Source organism: Cervus elaphus, chromosome 18 (assembly GCF_910594005.1).
Source record: "Cervus elaphus chromosome 18, mCerEla1.1, whole genome shotgun sequence".
Taxonomy (NCBI): domain Eukaryota; kingdom Metazoa; phylum Chordata; class Mammalia; order Artiodactyla; family Cervidae; genus Cervus; species Cervus elaphus.
In genome coordinates, this window is record NC_057832.1 from 116196645 (window position 1) to 116213831 (window position 17187).

Below are 17187 nucleotides of genomic sequence, written 5' to 3' on the forward strand. Positions count from 1 at the left end.
CTGAGACCAGATGGACTTGGAGCCAGGGCGGGTGGGAGTGTTCTTGGCAGGGGGGAGAATTTGCTGGGTTTAAAGGTGCTTTAATATTTTAGTGAGAGAATCTTTTTTTTTTTTTTTTTTAAGTGAAATCACCTGATACATTTGTACTTCTGTTAAAACTAAAGTGAGAACACCAGTTTTAGTTTCTTTGAATATGTTAATTCTGCTATATTAAGGGTGTTCTTTGCCTAAAAACTTATTTCTAGCTAATTATCCTCACCAAGGAACTTAATCTGTCAGACTGTCGTGCTAATGTTCCTCACAATGGGGCTGCTTCAGTGAATAGAAACTGAGTTAATGGGGAAAATTAAATACTTAGAGGAGTTGATTATTTGGGGATTTTCTTCCTAGGTGATAAATATTATCTGCATCATCAAAAAAATATATTCAAGTCTGGTGGTTGGGTTGAAAGGAGGGAAAAGGGCCACAGATTTTTCTTTTTCATTGAAGTATAGTTGATTTACAGTGTTGTGCTGGTTTCTGGTCTATAGCACAGTGATCCAGTTTATATATATATATATATATATATATATATATATTCTTTCTCATATTCTTTTCATTACATTTTATTATAGGATATTCAATATTGTTCCCTGTACTATATAGCAGGACCTTGTTTACTTTATATGTAGTAGTTTATATCTGCTAATCCCAGACTCCTAATTTATCCCCCCCACTCCCCTTTGGTAACCATAAATCTATTTTCTGTCTATGAGCCTGTTTCTCTTGCCACTAACTTTCTGATCAGAAGTCACTGAAACCATGGCTCTTAGTGCCTCCAAAATGTAAATTGCTAGGATTCATTGATGTGAGAGTTGGATTATACAGAAAGCTGAGCGTCAAAGATTTGTTGCTTTTGAACTGTGGTGTTGACTCTTGAGAGTTGCTTGGGCAGCAAGGAGATCCAACCATTCCATCCTAAAGGAAATCAGTCCTGAATATTCATTGAAAGGACTGATGCTGAAGCTGAAACTCCAGTACTTTGGCCACCTGATGTGAAGAACTGACTTATTTGAAAAGACCCTGATGCTGGGAAAGACTGAGGGCAGGAGGAGAAGGGGGTGACAGAGGATGAGATGGTTGGATGGCATCACCGACTCAATGGACATAAGCTTGAGTAAGCTCCGGGAGTTGGTGATAGACAGGAAGGCCTGGCATGCTGCAGTCCATGGGGTCGCAGAGTCAGACAGGACTGAGTGACTCAACTGGACTGAACTGAAGGATTCATTTGCTCTTCCCAACTTTCAGGGGGCAGAGAGCAATGTGAGCTAGGGTCAACATGAAAGGAAGCACCGACTTCTAAGACTGTATGCTGTTAATAGTGAATCAAACTGTCATTTTCAATTGTATGTTTTCTGCTACACCAAAGCTATTTAGATAGAAACTTCAGAAAGAATATAATTTCTCAGGTTAGCCTGATACAACTTAGGTTTAAACTAAATACTAGCAGAAAATAAAATTCTCCAACAATAAAAATATATATATAAAGTACAATGGTAGAGAATTTTAAAGAATGCATTATATATGATAAAGGGTATGGTGCAGGTTATAAGTGGGTTTGTTTATGATTTGTATGTGAAATTTCACTATTTGGATGGTTCTGGTAATTGATTAAAAGGTAAGTTATTTTTCAGGTGTACAGTCATTACTTATTCTGTGTACCTTTCTTTTCTTTGGTGGCATGATGCACATGTTATTTGCCTTTGTGCACTCAGGGCCTAGAACAGGGCTTGGAATAAAGCAAATTGTTGATGAACAAAAGCTCCTATGTTCAGGACCTCTTACTATGTAAGGAGATGGATGCACATTTATCACAGAATGATTATCTTAATGTCCAACTCAGAAAGAAAATGGTGATGGCTTTAAGAAGCTTATTGTATCTTGGATGCATTATTTTGCTCTTAAGAAATCCTTGCACTTTACAAGATTTAAAAAATCCTGAAAATATTGCAAGTACAGTACCAGGATTCTATAATTTCAAATATCACTTTGTTCGACCTGTTAAGACTTTCAAAATGTCTATTTGTGAAGCTTAATAAATTGTAGAGCTATCTGACAGAATCTATAAGCCCATGAACTATATTTTAAGTGGGTATTTTACAGGGTATTTTACATTATTGATGATGAATGTGAAAGAAGTTTGTTGAAAACTAAGTGAAGAAAGGGTTAAGGTATATTAATAGCACAGTTTTTATGAACTTCTGTAGACTACTAGGTACTATTTTAAGAATTTAAAATTCATCAGTAAACAAAATGTATTTTAAAAATTAGCCTCCAACTAATAAAAATAAATGAAAAAAAAATTCTCTGATATATTGAAGTTTATAGTCTATGAGGAAGGTGGGGCAGGAAGGCAGACAATAAAAAAATATTATGTATTACGTTTGAAGTCCATATGTATATGCAATGGGTATAGAGAAGGTAAGAGGCAAAGTGAATTGTAAGTTTAAATAAGACAGATTTGGCAGACCTCAATGAGAACATGCCATTCAAATCAAGACTAAATGGAGATGAGGGAGTTAGCCTGGAGACCATCTAGAAAAACTGCCTCTAGGCAGAAGAAAGAGCCATGCTAAGGCTGTAACCGTAAGACCTGGCATGTTCAAACCATGAGTAGGACAGTGTGATAGAGTAAAATATTTGAAGTGATATCTTAAACCAAGTGTGTGCAATAATTTTAAGGTATTTTAAAATAATAGGAAGTGTTATCTTTAAAGGTCCACAGAAATGGTCAGTCATTGACCCAAGATGATATTTACCTAGTGTCCAAGTTCGAACTCAGATCAAAGTCTAACTACCATAAGGTACAAGAATCAAAGAATAGCATTTCCTTGCTACATGGTTAGACATCTTATTGCCACAGAGATGAACTCCCGACTATCAAATACACACAAACTACATCTCTACCCAGTGTGAGAGAGAAAGGAAAGGGAAGATTAGCTTGTCTGAGTATTGATATAAATGCAGTCAATAACTCTAGCTGTATTGTAAAAGAGATGTTAACATCTCTTCAGTGGAACAAAAACATTAACAAATATTCTTCTTCCCAGAAAACAGCTAATGTCTTCCTAGAAAAAAAGATACACATAGGCTCCAAATTGTTCTTCAGGTGGGTATGAATGATCCACCATTATTTATACTTGCTCACAGCACTCCATTTGTCATCCATCTTTGAGCTGGAATTGTGAACATAAAAATAATCAACATTTTCCACCACCTGCAGAACATCATCTGTACTTTTAGCTCATTTCCTCAGTGCTTCCTGCAGGGGTTCCATCTGCTTTATATACCTTATTTCTCTACACGTGATTAAAGCTGCTTATGCCACCTGAGCTGCATACATAGCTGGCATAATGGAAGAACTCAGACCATCACAGCCCACCATGGTGAGATGGCCTTTATCATTTTAGGGTCTAGGTTACAGAGGTGCTTTTAATACTCACACAAAATGTATTTGGGGAGAAAAGACATGACACCATAAATTTCTAATAATTTAAATTATCTCAGCAGGATCATAACCACTGAGAAAAACCTTCTAAACAAAACAATGGCTAATGAAATTAATGGTCTTTTAAAATTTATCTACCTGCACAATTGATGAAATTTTTGTATAGATCATCCTACAAATGACCAAAAAATAAAACAAAAAAACAAAAAATTATAGCCTACCATCGTTAGAACCTAATTTGTTTAACTGTTTAATACTTCAGGTAAACAACTGTCTAAGAAGCTGTTTTGTGACTTCTGCAGTAAGGTACACATAGATCATGTAAAGTGACCAATATTTCCTAGATTACTGCTTCTGCAAATCGGGAATTCATCTAAAGTTTACCTGAAGTAAGGTACCAGTTAATCGTTGCTTTGATGTGAAGTATTTCTGGTTTATGCCCAACACCCAAATTAAGAATATAACATCAAATATCTATAATCCTATTCCCCTTGGCATGCTCCATATTTTAGAGGAAAAGCTTTCAGCTGTTCCCTGTTGAGTATGATGTTGTATATGGGCTTGTTGTATATGACTTTGGAGAGAGAGTTTTAAAAATATGTCAGGAGTCACCTGGTGGCCCCACGGTTAAGAATCTGCCTGCCAGTGCAAGGGACACGGGTTGATCCCTGATCGGGGAAGATCCCACATGCCACGGAGCAACTAGAGCCTGTGGTCCACAACTAGAAAGGGCACCACAATGAGAAGCCCATGCCCCACAGCTAGAGAGAGCCCCTATGCCACAGTGAAGACCCAGTGCAACCAGAATAATAATAATAAAATAAAAAATAGCTACCTAGAAACTTAAATAGCTACTTGGACATGACTTGGCAACTGGACAGCTGTTAAAAAATTTGAAAGTAAAAATGTCACAATATAAGTGAATCTTCTCTCTCTGAAGCTTTCCAGCACCCACACCATGAGGATCTGCTGGACCTTTCAACCCATACACAGTTGTTATGACTGCAGTCTTATACTTCACTCTCCCAGACCCTTCAATTTCCAATCAATTAGGATCCCATTTACTGAACTCTTTTGTCCCCAAGATATTCGGCCTGAGTTGTAAGAAGAGTAATATTGCTGTTACCACCGTTGTCATATGGCTCATCCCTATTTAACCTTCTTGATTCACTGAAAATACCTTGTCCTGTTGGTCCCTTCAGGGCTTTCTAAAGCTTTCCGTGTGAGCTCACAGGACCCTGTGCATAGATCTGTTTTAGCACCTGTTTGCAATTTGTCATTGCAAGCTTAATGTTTACTCTCCTCCTTTGCACTACAAGCTTGTTGAGGACAGGAACTGAAGTCTCTTTCATCCTTGTGCTTCCAGAACCTAACATGGTGCTAAAATATAAAAAACTGAGTAATGATTTATGAATGTGAGCATGATTGAATTGTATTACGGCTCTATGACATTTTTTCTTGATGTAATAGCATATATTATTGTCATTTAAAATAATACTTAAAAAGTCTAAAATAATGTCTATACATTCCTCTGCTCCCTGAAAATTAATGGGGTGATGTGGGGAACACAACAAAAGTTTTGACATGTCACCAAGCATAAGATAAAGATATGGCTAAAGATATGGTAGTGAAAAGAGCACTCAATGCAGAATTAGGAGACAAAATTTCCATTATTTTGCTACTAACTCTTTGTATTCATTTTGTTAAGCCACTTACTTCTGATAATTGGTTTCTTTTTTTTTACTGAAGAATAGTTGATTTACAATATAGTGGTTAGTTTCAGATGTACAGCAAAATGATTTATATATATATATGAATATATACATATATGGGCTTCCCAAGTGGCTTAGTGGTAAAGAATCCACCTCCCAGTACAGGAGATACAGGAGATGCGGGTTTGATCCCTGGGTCAGGAAGATCCCCTGGAGAAGGGAATGGCTACCCACTCCAGTATTCTTGCCTAGAGAATCCCATGGGCAGAGGAGCCTGGCGGGCTGCAGTCCATGGGGTCACAAGGAGTTGGACATGACTGGAGAGACTGAGCACAGCATATATATTTGAATATGCACACATATAAAAATATATTCATATATACACATATATATAGGGCATCCCACGTGGTGGTGGTGGTAAAGAGCCTGCTTGCCTTTTCAGGAGACATGAGATGTGAGCTTGATCCCTGGCTCGGGAAGATCTCCGGGAGGAGGGCATGGCAACCCTTGCCAGTACTTTTGCTTGGAGAACCCCATGGACAGAGGGGCCTGGTGGGCTGCAGTCCACGGGGCTGAGAAGAGTCAGACACGACTGAAGAGATTTAGCACACATGTGCACACACATATATAAATATATATATACCTTTTTAGATTCTCTTCCATTATTGTTAGTATAAGATATTGAATAGAGTTCCCTGTGCTACAGAGTATATCTCTGTTATCTATATTATATATATTAGTGTATCTGTTAATCCAATACTCCCACCTTTTTCCCCATAGGTTTGTTTTCTGTCTTGGTGAGTCTGTTTCTGTTTATAAATAAGTTCACGTGTATTACTTTTTTAGATTCCACATATAAGTTATATCATACGATATTTGTCTTTGTCTGACTTCACACAGTATGATAATTTCTAGGTCCATCTGTGTTGCTGCAGATGGCAATATTTCATTCTTTTTATGGTTAAGTAATATCCCACTGTGTGTGTGTGTGTGTGTGTGTATACACACAGTATATACACACATCTTTACCCATTCATCTGTTGATGGACATTTAGTTTGCCTCCGTGTCCTGGCTTTTGTAAATAGCGCTGCTGTGAGTGTTGAGTTACATTCATCTTTTTGAATTAGACTTTTTGTCTCTTCTGGATATATGTGCAGGGGTAGGATCGTAGGATCTTGTGGTAACTCCATTACACTTGGTTTCTTAATCTCTAATAGAAGAGAGTCAAAATGGATACTCTAAAATGGCATTATATTGATACTATGTAGAACTCAAAATTTTTCACATGAGAACATGATTTCCTTTGAATGGTAAGTCTCTCTCCTTGGCTATGTTCTATGATAGCCTACTATAAGCCTTCTTATTAATTCAGTTCTTATTAATGCTATAGCATTTCATTGGAGAGCCTTGCTCATATCTTCTTCACAGCTGAGGTTCAGTTGTTGATTTACTAAATCAGAATAATAGCTATCAAGACTTTGTGCCCAAAGAAAGCCACAGACTAACTTATCAGATGCAGTTTATGAGAAAGAGGAGAAATTTAAGGTAATTTATAATATAATATTCCCTTATTTTTAGAGATCATTTCAGATTAATATAAATAAAGTTATGAAAATCTCTCAGATTAACAAATTGGTCCCTAATCAATACCATGGTACTGTTTGAAAATCAGAAACACTTAGATGCAATTGCAGATGTATAGGAGACAATTTTTTTTTTCTACTGGATTTAGCTCAGATTGGACTTTAATTAAAATGTTGTGTATAAACACCTGCTTTATACTGTGAACTTCAGATTACATATGGATAACATGGAAAAGAGTCAAACAATAGTCATACACATGATGGAGAAGCTGGTTGTATTCTAGAAGGAATAATTCTTTGCTTTTTTCACTGGTCATTTTCGAGCTTTATCAGGCCGTGGTCATAACTCCAGCCGTACAAAGAACTGTGTTCACATGAAGTGAGTTCCTTGAGAATTACAGTTAGTTAGGATAAGGAGAATCCCAGGGATGGGGGAGCCTGGTGGGTTGACGTCTATGGGGTCGCACAGAGTTGGACACGACTGAAGTGACTTAGCAGCAGCAGCAGGGTAAGGATGTGGGGGTCACTGATACAGGTAGCAGAGAGACCTTTCTAATGTACATGTGTCAATGTCACTAAGCAGAGTCATCTTGAGGACCCCGTAATTCCAAGGAGAGGAATGTGTCCACAATATGTTTCATATGTGCCCCAGTATTTGAGACATATTGTTCAATTAGCTATATTTAAAGCAATATACACTGTTATAGTTTTTAAATATGTAATTGCACCATGAGATAGATACTAAGGACTCAGTAATCACAAAGGCCATTTTCATAACATGCTAATCCAAAGAGAGTATTTGAGACACACTAGTTTTTCAATTGCTTCTTCATGAAAATGGAACAGTGGCAGAAATTTAGAAGTTTCCTTGCATAGTAGCTTCTATTTGCATTACACACATATCTGATAATGCATACTGTATAAACACACTGTGAATATGGGAATTTTTGATTTTTCCACTTATGATACTGGCAAAGAAAAATCTATACAGCGTAACTTTCTTCTAGATGCTGGATATCTGCAAAATTGTTAATATCCATTTGTCATTTAAGATTTAATAGCTCCAAAGGAGCCATTGCAACATGTAATATGAAAGCATTAAAAAATAACTTGCAAGATGCATCAACAGTAATTGTTTTGTGCTATCAAAATAGAGCTTATATATTACCATTTATAATGCCATGACACTATAAAAAGTTTTAAATCTTTATAAAGATATACTATTTTCAAGCCCTTTGAAGTATAATTTTACTGAAGCAAACAATAGTATGTCAAAAATAAGTTAAAACAAACTACTTTCACTTGCTTCAAACTTTCTGAAGTCAATGGCTTTCCATCTAACTGTAAGGTCACCATCCCCTCATCCTCGTTACATCTCTGACTTCAACTTCTGCCGCTCTCCCCTTCCTCACTCACCAGTCTCCTTGAATAGCTAAATGCCCTTAGAAATATTCTAGAATTAGAATATTTACATTTTCATTCCCTCTGTCTTGTTTTCCCCAGACATCCACACGGCTGGCTGAACAGCTACCTTATTTATTCAAATGTCACTTTCTCAGGGCTTTATGGTTTCATCTGTGTTTACAAATGCAATCCCCATCATGCGTGCATGTGTGCATGTGTGCTCAGCCATGCCCTACTCTTTGCGACTCCATAGACAGTAACCCTCCAGTCCCCTATCCATGGAACTGAGCAGGCAAGAATACTGGAGTGGGTTGCCATTTCCTTCTCCAGGGGACAATTCCAATACCCACAGCCTACCCTTCCCTTCTCTGATTCAGTTTTTCTCCCATCATTATCACTGGCGAATGGCGGTGATGATATATATGAAACAATACATATATGTAAAAAAATACATATATATGTGCTAAGTTGCTTCAGTTCTGTCTGACTCTTTGCAACCCTATGAACTGTAGCCTGCCTGGATCTTCTGTCCATGGGATTCTCCAGGCAAAATTACTGGAGTGGGTTGCTGTGCCCTCCTCCAGGGGATCTTCCTGACCCAGGGATCAAACCCATGTCTCCTAAGTCTCCTGCATTGGCAGGCAGGTTCTTTACCACTAGCACCATCTGGGAAGCCCGTATATGTATATATATTCTTTTAATTTTGTTTACTATCTGTTTTCTTTTCCCCACTAGAATATAAGAATGTAAATTGCAAAAATGTACAAATGCTTTTTTTGCTACATTTTCTTTGCTGACTAGATCTGTATTTGTCATATAGTAGGAAAAAGTAAGTGGTGATAAACATCTGAGAATTTTGTGCCACAGACTGATTGTAGCAGAAAAGAGATAGAAGTTACCTAATTCAATTAATTGATTTTTAATTATGTAAAGGGAAGTCTGCAAGTCTGTATATAAATGACAGTTTGTTTTCAGAATCATGTCAGAAAGTGACAGAAATACCAAAATATATTGTGGTATGTCCACACCACAATTCATGTCCATACCAAAATATTCCTTGCCATATCAGAGGAGCTCAAAGAAGACAATTCTGATCAGCCTAAAGATAAACCCGGAAAATTAATTATCCTATAGAAAAAGACTACAATGGCACTATAATTCAACTTTTTAAAATTGATTTAAGAATAGCAAGCTGGAAAGTCATCTGATAAAGAAGCATGTTGCAATAGATGAAGGGAAATTCTGGCTCAGAGGGGTGAAGTGGTCTGTTCACAATCTCTTGGGGTAGTCTCCACAGAACTTGAGCTAAAGTGATTTTAAAAGTTCCCGTTGTTGTTCTGTCACTAAGTCTTGTCCAACTCTTTGCAACTGCATGGACTGCAGCATGCCATATTCCCCTGTCCTTCACTATCTCCTGAAATTTGCTCAAATTCATGTCCATTGATTCGGTTATGCTATAACCATCTCATCCTCTGTTGCTCTCTTTACTGCCTGCCCTCAATCTTTCCCAGCATTAGGGTCTTTTCCAATGAGTCAGCTCTTTGCATCAGGTGGCCAAAGTATTGGAGCTTCAACTTCAGCATCAGTCCTTTGAATGAATATTCAGGGTTGATTTTCTCTAGGACTGACTGGTTTGATCTCCTTGCTGTCCAAGGGACTCTCAAGAGTCTTCTCCAGCACCACAGTTTCAAAGCATGAGTTCTTTGACATTCAGCCTTCTTTATGTTCCAACTCTCACGTCTCTCCATGACTACTGGAAGAAACTATAGCTTTGACTCTACAGACCTTTGTCAGGAAAGTGATGTCTCTGCTTTCTAATATGCTGTCTAGATTTATCATAACTTTACTTCCAAGGAGCATGTGTCTTTCAATTTCATTGCTGAAGTCACCATCCTCAGTGATTTTGGAGCCCAAGAAAATAACATGTCACTGCTTCCACTTTTCCCCCTGTTATTTTCAGATCAAATGTTTGTATTCTATTTATTTTCATTGGTTCATTCTTCTAGTCAACTAATGTTTTTGAAATCCTGTGATCAGTTGCTAAGTCATGTCCACCTCTTTGTGACCCCACGGACTGTAGCCCACCAGACTCAGACTCTGTCCATGGGCTTTCTAGGCAAGAATACTGGAGTAGGTGCCATCTCCTTCTCCAATGGATTTGAAGTCCTACTGTGTGCCAATTATCACTGTAAGCTTGGTGCATATAGCACTGAAAAGAATCCCTGGTTTCTTTCCTTCTCATGGAGGGAGACAGATACTTTTTAAAATAATTTAAATGTGCCTATGTCATGTCAATGTATGACAAAAACCACTACAATATTATAAAGTAATTAGCCTCCAACTAATAAAAATAAATGAAAAAAAAATAAATGTGCCCTAAGATAGAGATAAATGCTATGGATGAAAACAAAGGTAAACAGGTAGATTAAGAGCAACTGTGGTGGGGGTGGGACTCGGGGCAGGAAAGGTCGTCACTGGAGCTCAGAGCTGGAGAAGGAGGGGTCAGAGGGGGTCTGAGCAAAGATGGCTCTGGACGCAGGAAAGAGCCAGCGCGAGTCTCCATGGAGGGGCCCGCCTGACCTGTTTGAGGAGCACCAGGAGGTCAGCATGATCAGAGCCAGAGGAGCACGCGGTAGGGCTGCAAGGAAGAGCCAGACCTCCGCGGGCCCTTGGCTAGTCTAAGAAATGGACTTTGTGAATAAGACCAGATGCCGTGTAGGGACTCGGAGCTGTGTCAGAAGCTGCCTTGTACTTGAAATCTCAGCATGGCTCTTTGTTGAAGGTAGACGTGAAGGGACAAGGGGCGGAGGGGGACGGGGGACCGGTTAAAGGTCATTGTGGGATGTGCCGGCGAGGGGCCCAGGCTTGGACCAGAGCAGTCGTGGGCGCGGGGCGAGGAGGCCCGGATGCTGAGTAATGAGTGAAGGCGGAGCACGTGGACATCCCTGATGGGGTGCAGGAGGAGGCCGGAGAGAGGGCTTTGTCCCAGAACTGGAGCAGTGGAGCTACCACCTCCTGAAATAGGAAGACCGCAAGAGGGGCACGTTCAGGATGTTTCTCTCAACCTAAAGCTGTCTGTCTGTCTGTTTGACTCTGTCTGTGTGTGTGAGTGTCTCTCACTGTCTTCCCTTGTAAGTTATCCCTCGGTTGTTGAAAAACTGGGTTGTGTGATGTATACAGTTTTCCATGTTTGGTGTCATTTAACATCTACCCCTCCCCCTGTCTTTACTAGAAGTTGGCAGGTAGGTCCATAAACTTGGTGAAATCCATGTCTGAGTTTTATCCACACCCCCCACCTGAAGTGCTATATGCCTGCCCCCGCCTCCAGAGCTCCAGGGGCACATCTCTGGTTTCACTTGTTGGGTTTATTTGCAGCCATGAACAATCCTACATAGACCCTACTAACTTGTTAGAAGTTACCAAATGATGACACTCTTATCATTTGGCCTTTGTTTAGGGGTTGAAATATTTCCACAAAAAGAGTATTTAGTTACTTTAAGATTCATATAACTAAGGTACACTAAATTCTGGATTCTTTGCCTTTATTTACCAGTTTTCAAAATAATGAATTAGTTACCTAACACCTTCCAAAATTTGAACATTTCATTTTTGTGAATTCATGGGATTAAATATGTATTTTAATTTATTGCAGGAAATTCTTATTGATGTTAATTTAAATCTTTTTTTTAAATTTTTTTGGCCTTGGAGAATTTTTGAACCACACTTTGTCTCCAGTAGTTTGTTTCTGAAGTGGCAGCATGTTCCAGCCTCCTCTTAACTATCTCTAGTCCTGGAATCAGACATTTCTCCAGGACCCTAGTTTTCTCTTAATGGAAAACAGTATTGAGTGATGACAACTGTTGCCAGAAGTTGGTCCTTGTTTGGGGAGTTTTTTCAGTGGAAAGAACTAGGGCATATTTTTAAAAAGATAACAACATCATCATGGGTTCACAGTGATGCTTCTAATTCAAATGCATAACTTTGTAGGATTTTAATTTCATCTCATCAATCTTCTAGATGCTTCTCCTTTTCATATATTGAAAGTTTCAGGGTTCAAAACACCAAGATAATTGCTGATTTGCATCATTCCACATGTATAGAGCATTTCAATAACAGAGCAGGCAGTGTCTAATTTTACCGGAAAGGTCAGGGTGAGAAGAACATTTGTTGACAAGATGAGGATGCATATTCTGATTACAGCAAACAAAGCTCCAGAGACTAGAGAGCACGTGGCTCATTTAGGAGGGAGCCGAGATTGTTCTGCAGGAGGGATGAAGGGTTAGAGCGCTGGGAAGGCATTGGAACACAGTGCGCCTCATGTCCAGTGCTGCAGGTTTTAGAGCATCCCACCAGATACTCAGGCTGTTTGTTTTAAGATATCTTGTGTTCGTTTTTAATAAAAGAAATACTACTTTTCTACTTTGTCAATATACACAGAACTTAGGTGTGAGTAGGAGTTATTTTAATGATTGCTATCCTTAACTCAAAGATTAATCCAAAGATTGAAGGCAAGAGGAGAAGGGGACAACAGAGGATGAGGTGTTTGAATGGCATCACCAACTCAACAGACATGAGTTTGAGCAAGCTCCGGAAGTTGGTGATGGACAGGGAAGCCTGGCGTGCTGCAGTCCATGGTGGCAAAGAGTCAGACACGACTGAGCGACTGAACTGAACTGAATCCTTAACTCTGTTCTGTATCTGTTCATAGAAAACAACCAGTGAAAGTGCAGCTTTCTGACTTGTTTTCTGACTTTTGAAGATGCACTTGCATACTAATGACCCATTGTCCTGGCCTTTCTCTCCCCACAGAGGACAAAGTGTGGACCATCGTGTCTCACGATTTGCAGATGCAGACGACGGTGGTGGGCTACAACCCAGAAAAGTACTCAGTAACACAGCTCATATACAGCGCCTCCATGGACCAGATCAGCGCCATCACCAGCAGCGCCGAGTACTGTGAGCAGTATGTCTCCTATTTCTGCAAGATGTCGAGGTTGTTGAACACCCCAGGTAGGCTGAGAATGGAGTGTTACTTTTAATTACTATCTCAGCTGGTGTTTGGAATTGCCATCACAATCCAACAGGTGTGGCTTATTATTTTAACAGTCCAGTCTTCAAAGTGCAGGCAGCTGTGAAAGTAAAATAGAACCACTTGTTTTCTGGAGAAGGAACTTAAGTACATACAGTTTTTGTTAAAAAAAAAAATCCATTGTTTCTTACTTTTTCAGTTTTATATGCATGTGTGTGTGTGTGAGTGCTTCTAGTGCATAATTATCAGTATTTGCTTTGGGCAAAAGTTTGTGAGAATTCCTTGTGAACTTTCAAGTAATTCCCTCTGAGTTCTTCAGTTGTCTTTAATGTACAGATGAAAGAATTCCAAAGGCTGTCTGCAGGTAAATAGCATATAGAATAGTGATAGAATTTAGAGCTCTTCATTGTCTGTAGTCATTTAATAGTATCTGTTGGTCTCAGGAAGTCTGCCTTTTTTGTTGTTGTTTGTTTGTATTTTTTTTCATGATGCCTTATTTTAACAATGCTTAAGGATTTATATGTGTGTGTTGGGGGTACAGAAAATTGGAGAATTTATAAAGGATATATTGGAAATATCTTTACCACAAGAGACATATACTTTGGGATTCTTGGCAGTTAATTCAATACGTTGACAGCAACCTAATCTCTCCATCTATAGTATAAAATAGTGGAAATAAAGCATATGCTTTGAGTCAAAGAAACAGGTTCACACTTTTCATCCTGGCTTCTTCTTGGGTATGTGACTTTGGGGTTCACTGAACCCCTCTGCCTCAATTTCCAATGTCTTTCAGTCAAATAGGGATACTATTTCAGAGTGATTGTGAAAATTTAATGAGATAATGTACTAAGGGCTTATTACAAGTCTTAATGCACTTAAGAATTTAGTAAATAGCAAATAGTATATTGATTATTTTTAAATTATTAAACAAGTTTGGAAGTGGCATTATGTCAGAGACCAATGGGCTGTTTTGTGCCCTAAATCATTGTTGTATTGGGCCAGTGTTGCAGGGAGTTACTTACAGAGAATACTTATAAGCAGAACCATATATACTGTTTTGAAGATTACAGTGCTTTTATGTATAAAGCCTTGTACTCACAGACAAGCATAACCTAGGAACTGTAAGAAAGTAAGATATGTAAAATATGAAAAGGATTGATTCAGACAATTAGTGCTTCTGCTATTTAGAGAAAGAAGACTTGACCGTGGCTGCGATGTTGAAGTGATGCTTTATTAAAGACATTGAAAGGCAATTTGTGGTGGGTAAACAAGAGTCAGGAAGACAGAATACGAAAGATCCTTCAGGTCATGGTGAGAAGTGGTTTAGCAGAAGTAGAGTTCATGTTGAAGAGCAGTAAGAAATAAGGCTGAAAGTAAAAATGGGAGACACTATGAAGGAAACTAAATGCAATGCTGGCAATTTTTCCTGATGGCCTGGACTTCTCGGGTTTTAGCATGCATGCAGATAACCAGGAGGGATTAATAAAATGCAAATGGCAGGGCTCCATTCCCTGAAATTCTGACTCAATGGGTGTCAGGTGGGCTCCAGAATTTTCATTTGTACTAAGTGCTATGGACTGAATTATGTCACCCAAAATTCATATATTGATATCCTAATCCCTAATATGACTGTATTCGAGATAGGGCTTTTAGGAGATAATTAAGATTAAATGAGGTTTTAAGACTGGCTTCCTAATCTACTTGGACTGGTGGTTTATAAAAAGAGAAAGAGCCAAGAAGACAGCTCTCACCAGAAACCGAACTGGCAGCGCCTTGATCTTGGACTTACAGCCTCCAGAACTGCAAGAAAATAAATGTCGATTTTTTTAAGCCAACGATTTGGTAGTATTTTGTTATGGCAGCCTGAGCAGATTAGTACAGTGGATTCCCAGGTGGTGGTGAAACTGCTGACCCAGAGACCACACGTGACTGTGTGTCCTGAAATCCCTTTAAGTTCCTACAGCTGTTTTTCTATCCACCTTCACCTGTCACAATCTTTTATTCATTTATTATTATTATTATTATTTTTAACTGGATCCTGCTTCCAGTGCTGGGAAATGTCAGCCAAGGACTGAGAAAGCCCAGGGCGCTGGGTGCAATGAATGAGTCCCATCAGCTTGTCTGTGCTGCTTCATGAGGGAGAGCGCCTTGTCGAAGTTCATTCCAGAGACTCCAGTCCAGGGTAGGACAGGCCTGAGGGAAAACTGCTGACTAAGAAAAATAAATTGGTACCCTGAGCTTTATTTTCCTTATTTCTTCCATTCTTCTATTAAACTCCAAAGTCAACTTTTACTTGTTTGCATTTTGCTCTGGTGGTTAGAAAATACAAGTCAGCTTCCAAATAAGTTTATCTTACAGTTCAGTTCAGGCAGCATGAGGATTGGGCTGGAGGTAAGGGAAGAAGTGGACTTTTAGAGCCTCTGGCCTTGTATTTCCTTCCTTCCCTTCCCCCAGCCACCAAGAAGCCTTTCACACTTATTACCCTCCTTTTGAAAACACAGGATGTCGAAAACCATCAGGAAACATGGGATAAATCTATCTTTAAGCAACACTTCAGTTATGTTTTCTAATAATAAGCTAAATGCACTTCTCTTCAAACTCCAGACACCTTTTCAGGAGAAGAACTACCAAATTGAAATCAGGAATGAATTGTTAATCTGCACAGTAAGTGCACTATTTTCTTTGTGTTTCCAAACATTTGCAAATTATTATTGTACTTTATAAACTGTACCTTGAAAATAATATTACCACATGCTTCTTGCCTTAGGAGATACCTTCCATGTATCAACTTGTACTCACATAGAATTGGTAATTAATAAATGTTTGCTGACTGGAATGAAATGAAAAATGCATCGTTTTAAATATTACTTCATCCAATATTCAGACAGTTGTTTTTAAAAAAGCGTGAACATCAGAATTTTCAGATGGCTCATCACAATGGTGATTCCCATGATTTTGACTCGGTAGAACTTGGTCAGGGCACAGGAATGTCTGCTTTTAACAAACATCCATGGGTCAATCTGTGAACTCTATATTCAAAAATGCCATCTTTAATTTATGGCATGAGGATAAAATTTGGATTTTAAGGTGTTAGTCTTCTGTGTGAAAGAAGATTAAAGGGAATATTAGAACCGTCTGACCAATGGAAATAAAATGGCATACATAACTACCTGTTCCTCCAGCTAGAATAAATTGGCATAGTGGCATTTTAAAAATCCTTTTCATAGACTAAATGTTGTAAAGTGAGTTTCAGCCAACTCTTCTTAGTCATTTTTCACATCCCAATTTCTATTTTCCGGGCTAATTAATCAGTAGACAGCTGAGGCAAGGAAAAGGAGTGGTTGATACAGCAAGTTTTCCTTGTTACTATATTCTGCATATGTCCAAGTATAAAAGAACACAATTTAATACAAATTTTTAATTTGCTATTTTAAGGAGCTGATGTTTGCTGTAATTGGTTTTTTCCTTCCTTCCTGGTAACATTCCTTTTTAAGTATCCATTTACTCCTTCTTAACTAAAGCTGAATTATATTGAAACTTCTGCAGTAGTACTTGTGACATCTGTTTGAATACAAAGTATATTCATTATAGTCGAGGCAATTAAGATGAATATCAAATGGGTTTGTAATAGCTTTGCGCTTAAAATGTTATTCTTGGTTTTAAGAGCCTTTTCCTCAAGTGTTCATTTGGGGCTCTATAATTTCTAGTGATACTTATGATAAAGAGTTGATTTTGTATGTATACGGACCTCAATTTTGTTTTGATAAATGTTTGATTGTATCTAACCATTAGCTAACAAATGTAGATTTACTCATTAATGGTCTTTCACAACTTTTACAAGAATAGTAATATATGACTTGCAATGTTATCACTTCTTTTTATTACTACAAAAATTTTAAAAAGAATCAACTTTAAAATAATGCTTTTGCCATTCTTTATGGTCATACCTATTCTTGCAAAGTAGCTATTAA

General features: G+C 38.3%; 1 protein-coding gene across 1 annotated transcript in view; it reads left to right on the forward strand.

Moving 5' to 3' along the window:
- The window catches only part of CNTNAP2 (contactin associated protein 2), a 2205784-nt gene that overhangs the window by 1466481 nt on the left and 722116 nt on the right, over window positions 1-17187 (forward strand). Inside the window, exon 14 of the mRNA XM_043872451.1 lies at window positions 12997-13197. Coding sequence (XP_043728386.1) covers window positions 12997-13197 — 201 coding nt within the window. The remainder of the gene's footprint in view (window positions 1-12996; window positions 13198-17187) is intronic.